This window comes from Xyrauchen texanus, chromosome 1 (genome assembly GCF_025860055.1).
Source record: "Xyrauchen texanus isolate HMW12.3.18 chromosome 1, RBS_HiC_50CHRs, whole genome shotgun sequence".
Classification (NCBI taxonomy): domain Eukaryota; kingdom Metazoa; phylum Chordata; class Actinopteri; order Cypriniformes; family Catostomidae; genus Xyrauchen; species Xyrauchen texanus.
The window spans coordinates 46,138,008-46,148,907 of record NC_068276.1 but is presented as its reverse complement, the minus strand read 5'-3'; the positions used below and the strand labels follow the sequence as shown (position 1 = coordinate 46,148,907).

Genomic DNA, 10,900 nt, shown 5'->3' with positions numbered 1-10,900 from the left:
GGGGTTTTAGATAAAAAATGTATTACTTTTTTTTTTAAACAATACTAATGAGACCGCAGACACATATTTTGCTTATTTGTATCTTCATCGCATAAACTAAATGAGAAAACTGTTATAAATGTTATATTTGATAGTCATTAAAGTGGTATGAGGGACACATTAGCAGTCGATTAGCAGAGATGTTTATTTTATTACCAGTACTGTGTAGAACCATTTTCAAATCACTTCCATTATGTATGTGACTACTGAGAACAAAGTGTGTATAATTCAAAAGAAGAAGAAAATGCTTAAAGTGGAAAAATATGATTTGTTGGTTATAATAGGATGTGTGCATGTAATGTAATGTAATGTGGAGGGTTCAGACAATAATGATAAAATGTTTGTTAAAAATAATAAAAAAATTCTAAGTTGAAATATTATCGAATCCCAGGAATGACTCTTATAACAGTTATCAAATGTGAACAGTTTCCTTTGCATTTACCAGAAAAGTCTAAACATTCTAGTCTTAGTTTCAAACGTCTAAATTTAATTGAAATGACTCAGTCTCGTGATTCGGTCACATGATTTGCATCCTCACGATTGTGGCTGTATTGACGGTGTTTTGGAGGAGAGACAGGGCGCATCACGTAGGAGAAGAAAATGTTGGTACATTTAAATTTATTCATTGTTATTATACTTAGAAGACAGAGAACAAGAAGTCAATGAAAAGCGATGGCAAATACTAAAATGCGTTTTGAAATCATGAAGACCGCTAAGGTAAAACTGTGCGCGTCACTGTGTATGTTGCTTGGAATAGTTACCTGGATAGGACATGTTAAATTGGATGTTTGGTCTGTAGTTATCCGACTAGGCATCGAGCAGCCGCTTAAAGCCCCGGGAGTTTTATTCCCTGTTGCAAATGAACAAATACATGTCGTCAACCGACCAAGGAAAGCAGAATTGCGCGATGAAAAAAGTTTTGATGTCTCCTCCTCAAACGCACAACTGGATAACGTTATTGAGCACCGAGTGTTTTGGAGTGCATGGCTGGACGGTCTCTCGACTACCGTTTTCGACGAGGAGCACGAGAGGAAATGGAGAGAGCAGGTACGGGACGCACGGGTAGTTTTACTGGAAGCGGGTTGCGGCAGACCCACCAACCGTCTCGCCACTTTCGCCGACGGCAGCAGAGCATGTGTGCGATACGGCATCGACGCGGATCAAGTGCTGGGCGAAACTCTCTCGTATTATCTAGCCAAATTACTTGAAATCACCAATCTTCCGCCCATGGCTCTCTCCAAATTGAACATTTCCAGCGAACAATGGGCAAGTGTTAGCGAAAATATCGAGGCGTTAGAATGGTCTCCAAATGCAATTGTATCTCTCACGAAGTTCCTCCCAAATGTTTCTGCAGTGTTCATTCCATTACCTCTACGAAAACAGCAAGGACGTGGTCTGCAACCCTCCCCTGAGATTATATCAAACATGACGATACCAAATCTAGTAGAATTGATCCAATGGACTGACCTCATTTTATTTGATTACTTAACAGCCAACTTTGACCGAATTGTAAGTCACATTTTCAGCCTCCAATGGGACGCGCGCGTAATGGAGAGGGCAACTAATAATCTTCTCAAAACTACCAGCGGACATTTGGTCTTCATTGATAACGAAGCAGGGCTTATTCACGGATACAGAGTGCTTGATCTGTGGGAACGGTACCACAGAACGTTGCTGAGTTCGTCGTGTGTGTTTAGGAGAAGTACAGCCCGGCGCATAGCTGAGATGAAGCGCTCCGGGAATGCAGCAAAGTTGCTGTTTGAACTGTACCGCGCAAGGGAGCCGTTTGCACGCGAGCTGGGTTGTCTGTCCGAAGTGCAAGCGCTTACATTGCAAAGCAGGATTGCTGTGGTTCACAAACATATCAATCAGTGCACAGAAATCAAGTAGATGTCTCATTTGCATTCTATTTCTCCGGTTGGAGATGCTACACCTTCACCTATGAATATATACTGTATTGTTGTTACTGTTCTTGTCATTCCACTGTGAATTTATACTGTGTAGTAGATGTTATTAATAAGGTCACAGCGTAAGTGTTGTGCTGTAAAATTTCCTTTCCATATGCTAGTAAGAATGAAAAAAAAACAACAACAAAAAAAACAAGATGAAGCTCAACTTTCGGTCAAAATAAATAAATACATTTTGTTTTTCCCACTTCACTGTAGTCCATTTGATATTTCAGCTGTTCTGTGGTGTAGATTATTCTCATAGCAGTGGTTGAATATAAATAGATCTAAAAGATTGCTGTGTGAATGCTGCTTATAGAGAATTCTGATAAAGTGGTGTTTTCTGATGATATCAGAAAAATATTATATTTTTATCCTGGCTGAGGATGGATCATCAATTAAGTTTTTTTATTTGTATAGCCATTTTCACAATACACATCTTTTTCAAGCAGCTTTAGTAGAAGGTCTTGCCGTAATGTCATTATGTCCCTTTTGAACAGATTAATTGAAAATCATATTTTAATGTCTTTAGGCCCCCAAATGCTTGAAATAGTATTTCGAATGTTTTATCTTGTTATCATATCATTATTAATCTCTATGATTGATATTAAAAGAGGTTAACCTCCTTTGCAAAACATTAACATGGTCATACATTATTAGTTTAATACTGGCCAAATTTTGTATTGACAGAATAAAATCAGCAAAGAAAAGAAAACCAGTTCTAACTTGTATAGAGGAAATGCAGATCTGACATTTTAATTTAGATTATCAAATCTGCCAGTTATATTTGGTTGCAGCTTCATTCCATAAATCAAACGTGATGGAGGCAGGGAGGGCTGTCAGTAAATATTAAAGTGAAATTTAGAGCGCACATCTGTGAAAGCGTGACTTTTGAATCGCATCAAAAGTTGCAAAAATGCTAATTTAGAATAGAATGTTCTGCTCTTTAGTCATGCAAAAGAAATACCTTTCTGTGGGAATTAAAATGGAAGAGAGAGACCGGAATTAAACAAATGTTGTTATCTGACAGAACAAGGGGATTTATTCCTTCACTTCCCCATACACTCTCTGTCCTTTCACAGCTTGAGGGAGGGTTTGGTTTCAAAGGCATTTTTAGCTTTCATCACCATCACTCATAGCGACTTTAAACTATTTTATCTTGACTGCTTGGGGGATCAGGAACGCTACTAACAAGCTGAGTCTTTTACATATATTGCTAGAGTAGATACTGTCATACATTCACATTAGCCTGTTTCAAGTTGGTATATCTTGGAGTCACACAGCATATAGGGAACATACAACTGTATATGTGGAGGTCAAAGTTTAAACAGGGGGAATGCTTTAAACAGAAAAGCCACCTGTCCAGTCAGTCAGTTTCCATGCCAAACACACCTCACAACCTCTGCTAAATATGTTTGCTCTTACAATTTGCGGATCATAAACTATATCCAGAAGTCTTCTGTAGCCATTTCAGTAGCTTTTGAAATGTACCGTTGTTGGCTTGTGAAAAAAGATTCATGCTAATTTCGTAAACATATATTCAAGCTCTGAATTGGAGCTGTAAACTGTTAATAAGAAATTCTCAAGGTAATGCTACAAGTATGGTCTTTTGTATTTGAAGCAAGGATATGCATTGTTTAATGGCCTCTGAGATGAAGTCTTATTCTCCAATTCCAAAGAAAGTTCAATGCTTTTGTTTACTGCCATGGTCTTTTATTATACAGTGATATATGGAGCAGATTGCAGGCTACAGCTTTTTTTTATTATTCTTTTATTTAATTTTTTTTATTTCTCCAAATTGCAACAAAAATGAGTGCCATTCCCTGTTGTGGAGGTGTCATGTTTGGTTAAAATATGAACCCTTTTCCTCCCTCTGTGGAACACAAATAATTTAACTAGCATCCACGCAAGAAGTTTTCTCATTCCTGTGCTGTACCAGCACTGATGGAACCAAATAGACCTCATTTATTATATTGACAAATTCGTGAAGCTGAGGAAAATTGTGAGAAGTTTTGAGTTACACCACGCACCATCTATCAGAACAGGCTTGGGAGTTTCAGAATGGCAAGGTGGGTGTAAAAGCGGGCTTGATGGAGAATTGAATGGCTCCATTTTTCAGACTTTTCACACCTCCGGCACATTAATGTGCAGCATTATGTTTCAACACTGCTGGACAAAAAAATTTGGTAAGCAAGAAGTTTTTATTTTTTCTATATTTTATTTAGCTAGTAAACAAAATCTACAGTATCTGCATCTCTTGTCTTACTGATAATAAATTCAGGCAATAGAAGGAAATGTACATTCATGAAAGTACTTTGTGCTGTAGTTCAGTTGCCATTGGAAAGACTCATGCACACAATCACATGCACACATGTGCTTGTGCTCTCTCCCATCTGGAAAAAAGGAACACATGTGAGAATGCTGTTTGTAGACTACAGCTCAGCATTCAGCATTCAACACCATAGTGCCCTCCAAGCTTGATATGAAACTCTGGGCTTAAACGGCTCGCTGTGCAGCTGGATCCTGGATTTCCTGTCAGGCAGACGTCAGGTGGTTAGAATGGGCAGCAACACCTCCTCATCACTGACCCTCAACACTGGAGCCCCACAGGGCTGTGTTCTCAGCCCACTCCTGTATTCACTGTACACACATGACTGTGTGGCAACACATAGCTCCAATGCCATCATTAAGTTTGCTGACGATACGACGGTGGTAGTTCTGATCACTGACAATGATGAAAGAGCCTACAGAGAGGAGGTGCACACTCTGACACACTGGTGTCAGGAGCACAACCTCTCCCTCAACGTCAGTAAAACCAAGGAGCTTGTGGTGGATTTCAGGAGGAAAGTCGGAGAACACAGCCCCATCACCATCAATGGAGCACCGGTAGAGAGAGTCAGCAGTTTCAAGTTCCTCGGTGTCCACATCACTGAAGAACTCACATGGTCCGTCCACACTGAGGCCGTTGTGAAGAAGGCTCACCAGTGCCTCTTCTTCCTGAGACGGCTGAGGAAGTTTGGAATGAACCAACACATCCTCACACGGTTCTACACCAGCACTGTAGAGAGCATCCTGACTGGCTGCATCACTGCCTGGTACGGCAATAGCACCGCGCACAACTGCAAAGCCCTGCAAAGGGTGGTGCGAACTGCCAGGAACATCATCGGAGGTGAGCTTCCCTCCCTCCAGGACATATACACTAGGCGGTGTGTGAAAAAAGCTCGGAGGATCATCAGAGACTCCAGCCACCCGAGTCATGGGCTGTTCTCACTGCTACCATCAGGCAGGCGGTATCGCAGCATCAGTACCCGCACCAGCCGACTACATGACAGCTTCTTTCCCCCAAGCAGTCAGACTGTTGAACACTTGATCTATCAGGATCAATAATTAGCACTGCACTTTATTCATCTTATATCTCACACTGGACTGTCAACATACTCTCCTCAATATACTACTTCATATATATATATATATATATATATAATTTCATATACTCCTACTTATTGTATTGTATATTGTGTATTGTATGTTGTGTGTATTTTTTACTGTACATTGTATATAATTATTTTGCTGTGTAAGTATGTGTACATTTGATTTGTAAATTGTTTTGTGTAAGTATGTTGTTTATTGTAATTGGTATATGTCTCGTCACTGTCATGACTGCTATGTTGCTCGGAACTGCACACAAGAATTTCACCTACTGTTGCACTTGTGGACATGGTAGTGTGTCAATAAAGTGATTTGATTTGATTGATTTGATTTGATTTGACATACACAGTTCATAAGTTGCTATGGAAGAACAAGAGCAATGCCAAAGCACTCCATGGAAGACTTCCAGTAATTGGCATTTTCTCCCTCTCTCCTTGGGCCCTATTTGCCCACCACACTGAGTAAAAGGGAAGAGCCATAAAAATAAATTGGAGAATGGCACCCGGCACTTTCCCTCCCCTGTGTTTCTCTCCGCTGAGCTCAAAGCACAGTCAGTCCAGAGGAAAAATGGCTCTTTCATAAACCCCAACAAGCCTTAAAACACCACTCCCTGTTACATCCTAATACAGAAAAGAAGTAGTCATCTTTTTCTTTCTTTCTCAGAAGTAAATTCTTAACCACATTGCATCACTTAAAAGGTTCTCAAAATAAGACTTTGTACACTTTCTCAATAAATTCTTACTATGGATGATATCATTTTAATCATCTTTCTTACAGTAAAACACTTTACATAATGCACTTAAAAAACACATAATTAGAGACACTATGTTTGGTAATGCAGAAATATATTCACATGAATCGGTGATTACAGCCACCAGGTGGCAGTCTTGGATAAAGTTGATCAATGTTGGATGCCTGCTGACCTGCATTGATGTGCCATTCTGCTCAAAAGCAAACAAGAAAGCAACAAGGAATCCTGAAAGATTTTTTATTTTGTTTTCTGCAAAACTTTGTGGATATTATTTAAGGAGCCTGTCTCAGGCCACAAATGGTGCTAATAAGATATGGATATGGTTCTATCTGGAAAAATCACTGAAGACAATTATAGTGCACAATATAGTATCCACAGGGTTGTTCATTTGGTACTGACTAACGTTAACTGTACTTTACAGTATATGGGTGTTTCTTCAGCTTCAGGTCTTTTCATTTCTAGGGGTTTATTTTAATCCAATTGAAAAGATATAAACTTTTTTCTTTTTCAAATTTAGTTTGATTGTCTCATTAAAGCTGAATTTGAAACTTTTTAACAGGCCTTCATAATTTATTGTTGGTACTCTTAAAATACAGTAGATTAGACTGTAGCCATATTCTAGACCTAGACTTTCGTTATGAAACGAATATGTGTAAATTCATTATAAAAAATAAAAATGATTACACATTGAAACTATGATAATCTGTACAAAAAGTGAAATAAACATACATAAAAAATTGTATCGTGTGAAAATAAAAAACAAGTGTGTAATTTCAACTGTACCAAACAATTTTGTCCCTAGTATTGTTTTGTTTTTTTCCTCAGAAGTTTATGTACTTGTTAACCAAAAAATAAATAAATAAAAATCAGCAAAGAGCATGCTTGAGAAGAAATATGAGTCATATTTAAAGAAATCAAAGAAAATTATTTTAGAGGAGTTTCATGTCCAATCTATCTGTGAAAGTATATTTTAATGATGTGGATTTAGGATACATAAAATGTTAGCAAGACAAAGGTGAGGTTATTTAATGTAAAAAAATATTCAAAAAAAAAAATAATTTTCACCCCAGTTATTTCCACCATGGAATTATTTTAATCACAATACAGAATTTGAGATGTGGTGGAATTTATACTGTAATGGGAATTTATATGATTTTCAGAAGAAGACAAAAAAGACAAATCTCCAGCGATGCATGTGTAAACACTGCTGGACATTGTTAGTAGACAAATAAATAAATAAATAAATACTGAGTGTGTGAATATTGAGTCTTTAACAAGTTTCTGGAAGTCCACAGTGCTAAAAGTGCTTGAAGTTGTAGAGTTACCCATAGAAATACTGTACTTATGTTCTTCTGTAATTGCTCAGTTGAAAGTGCATGTTCTGTTAGTCTGTTATGCTCATTCTTGCTTTGTTGGAGTTCTTTTTATATAGACATCGGCCTTACAGTTACCCAAATACTAAACTCTAAATTTGCTTCTAAATTTGCTTCTTAAAATGTCTTAAGTGCTTCTATAAAAGGCAATAATATGCTGAAATAGGTGGAACTTTTTACAATTTCCTATTTTGTCCCCTCATCCCCCTCCTCTCGCTACACCCCCTTGCACCTTGCTCTTTGGAATTTCCAAAATCTCTCTTAGTAATTCCCTTAGGAGTACTGATTCTTCCTCCCGCATTGAATGCCTTAGGGCACCAGGTGATGCAAATATTTTGTTTTCCCTGTGTCCCAAGAGTGGTCAGTGCAGTCTATATGCTCAGTCAGGGCTTTAATGTGTAAGACCCCCCACTAAGGTACAGTTGGTATGGACCACATTTTCACTCTTCCCAACAGCAAACATACTTTCCCTTATCTGCATCACAAAAGAAAACAAGGAAGATATGCTAATTATCTGCCCATCAAACTACCATGTTTTGTGGCATCCTGTTCAGTGGGCTGTCAGCGGTCTCTCACACATTGTCAGATGAGAAGGGTGACATTTTTTTATGTTTGTATACACTGTCCTATTCAAAATCAAAAGCTTTGTTTTGCTGTTGGGAAATCGCTGGTGAAGAATTTCTTTAATGCACCTTGGGCTCACTAAGCCATGCACTTTACTCTTTACTTTTCTGAGCATGCTTTTCCACTGCAGTTTAGCGCCGCCTCAACGTGGGTGGGATTATAGGCTGATCATCGTAGTTGCATCGCCCCATCCAGCTCTTGTTGGATCCTCTCCTCGGCTACTAACCAGAGGAACATCTGTACCTCGTTTATTGAACACGACGTGGTTTTGCGCACAGCCATTTATTTTTACAATTCGAAACTCGCATGAACAAACGATACTTCTATTGCTGTTGCTAATTTTAAAACTAGTGGGTTGATGTCCCGTGTAGCAATTCCAGTGGCGCTGGTAGTGACGATTCTCTCTGAGCAATCAGTGATCTGCAGGGTTTTGACGTCACATTTAGTATCAGCTCGGCTCATATGGAACCTTGACCGAGGTGGTACTAAAAAAGTACCAGGTACTATCCACAGTGGAAAACCCCCAAAAAGAGAGCAGAGTTGAGTCGAGTGGAGCCATACCGTGCAGTGGAAAAGCCCCATTAGTGCAATCTACTCTGTCCATTACTTGTTTAAAAACAGACTTCACTTTTTTTATTTTGCGTGTGCAAATGTGCATTCTGCACATGAAAGCATCAAGCATGTAGCTCCATTCCAATCTCATTGCAGTTTGTGAGCTCAGGCAGGACGTTTTTCCACAGGGGAAAAGTGAGTGAGTGCCACACTTTCACTTGGCAAAATGGCAAGCATACCTTCCCTTCATTGCCACACAAAAGATTACAAGCTGGAAATGCTAATCGTCCGCCCATCAAACTATCACAACTCTAAGGTGATCTGCTCTGTTAACTGTCATCCCTGCAGAGCCGCTGGGCTGCTGATGGTTTCATCTCCTCTCAAAGAGAGACATCCATGAAGGCTCAAACAGTGGCTCTAGTTCCCAGAACAAAAAGTCCCAGGCTCCAGGGATGTGGGTTCATTATTAGTATGCATGCCGTTGTGTTCTCCCATTGACTTCTGCACTCAGAACAAGGCCAGAGATTCACTCTTTTATTAAGCAATGCGGACCTCATCGTATGAGCATCTCCATTACGTATGCATGCAGATAAATGTCATCTCATTGCCACTGTCTTTCCATGCATCAAAAGTGTAGAATGTTACATGGTCCGTGTTGAGATTTTGTATATTTAAAATATCAAATATTATGAGATTTCCGTACTAGTGCAGAGTGGTTAAGACAATGCTGAGTCTGTTTGAGCATCAGGAAAACAGACATATTTGAAGACAAGTGGTTTTATTTATATTTTAATTATATTTATTTGTATTATATTTATGTTTTTTTAGCTCTTATTTCTGTGCTGTATCTTGTTGTTCTTGTTCAACAATTGCAAAAACTAATATTAGTGGATATTCATATTTCAGGCTGTTAATGCAGTGCCTCATGCTAATATAAATCAGTTTAACTTATTGTGTTCTCTCTTCCATCCAAAAGCCTGAAACTTTTTTTTTTTTGCCTCTCTATTCCTTAATCAAATCCCCCATAACACCCGCCTCGTGCTCTAGAAACTCACAGAGAGGGAGGCAGTGTGTCCCTATTCATACACACACCGCCATTCCACAAAAGCACCAACAACCCGCAACTCATCCGTCACACTGACACCCCCCCCCCAAAGTCCTCCGCTACCCTCTCGGGCAGCACACACTCCAAACAGCTTCACATTGATTTCAAACCGCCTGGCCCACGATTCGCTTTTGTCTTGGTCCTGCTGGGCCCCCTGCACAATATAACTGGGGAGGAACAGAGAAAAAAAGGGAGTGTCTGGGCTGAGGCACTGGACCCGCCCTCACCAGCCCTTTTCTCTTCGGTCACCAGCAGCATCTCTTGTGTGAGGCTCTCAGAGGGGTTGGTAAGGCCTGCCCCCCATTGCGCTGATACCACAACAATAAACTGGTGTCCATTCACAGTCAGAGTGGCTGTCCTTTACTGCGTCCAAAATGTCCACAAAAGTGATGCATTGATGTTGAAGAGTCTTAGTTCGGCTGCTTTTGACAGTGTCTTAGAATTCAGCAGCTTTAAGATGAAAAGTACCTTTCTTACAGCGGTGTGAAGCGTATTGTGTGGCTGTCTATCTTGAGTCAGTGCTATTCTGGGACTCTATCAAATTCATGATTAGTATTGAAATTTTTAGACACAGACAAGGTAAGGTGGCTATTCAGATCAGGATATATAATTAAACTTAATTGTTCTAGTTTTCAGTTTTAGCTCACAATAGTTAAAACCTTGCCAGCATTAAATGCACTATTCTATATTGGCCTCTCTGATAGAAATACAATAATGCAAACTTAAGCTGCTCTTTTTTTTGCCCTCAATTTTTTTTATTACTGCCCTGTTTCATGACACAGAGCTCCCTGTTGCTAAAGTAGACCGCCATTCAGAGAGAGCAGACTGGAATGTCGGGATTCCGCCAGCCTCATGCCCTTTCCTGAGTGGGCATGTGCCATTCATACAGAAGGGGCCACAACCTCAAATTACGCTGCATCCCAATACAAGAACCCTGCTGTGCAGGGAGGATTGCAAATAGAATAGTGGCACACACTCACATTAGCGGGACTGTTTTTAATTCAGTGTTTGTGTTTGGGTAAAAACTGAGAGACTGTTTGATTGGCTAGTAGGGAAATCTAGTTTGGCCCCTTTCATGACC

At 39.6% G+C, this 10,900-nt stretch overlaps 1 protein-coding gene across 1 annotated transcript; it reads left to right on the top strand.

Annotated features, from left to right (window-relative positions):
* Positions 1-621: 621 nt before the first annotated feature.
* Positions 622-2,155, top strand: fjx1 (four-jointed box kinase 1). Its single transcript, XM_052136908.1, has one exon. The coding sequence runs from the start codon at positions 712-714 to the stop codon at positions 1,927-1,929; it is 1,218 nt and encodes a 405-aa protein (XP_051992868.1). The 5' UTR covers positions 622-711; the 3' UTR covers positions 1,930-2,155.
* The last annotated feature ends 8,745 nt before the right edge of the window (positions 2,156-10,900 follow it).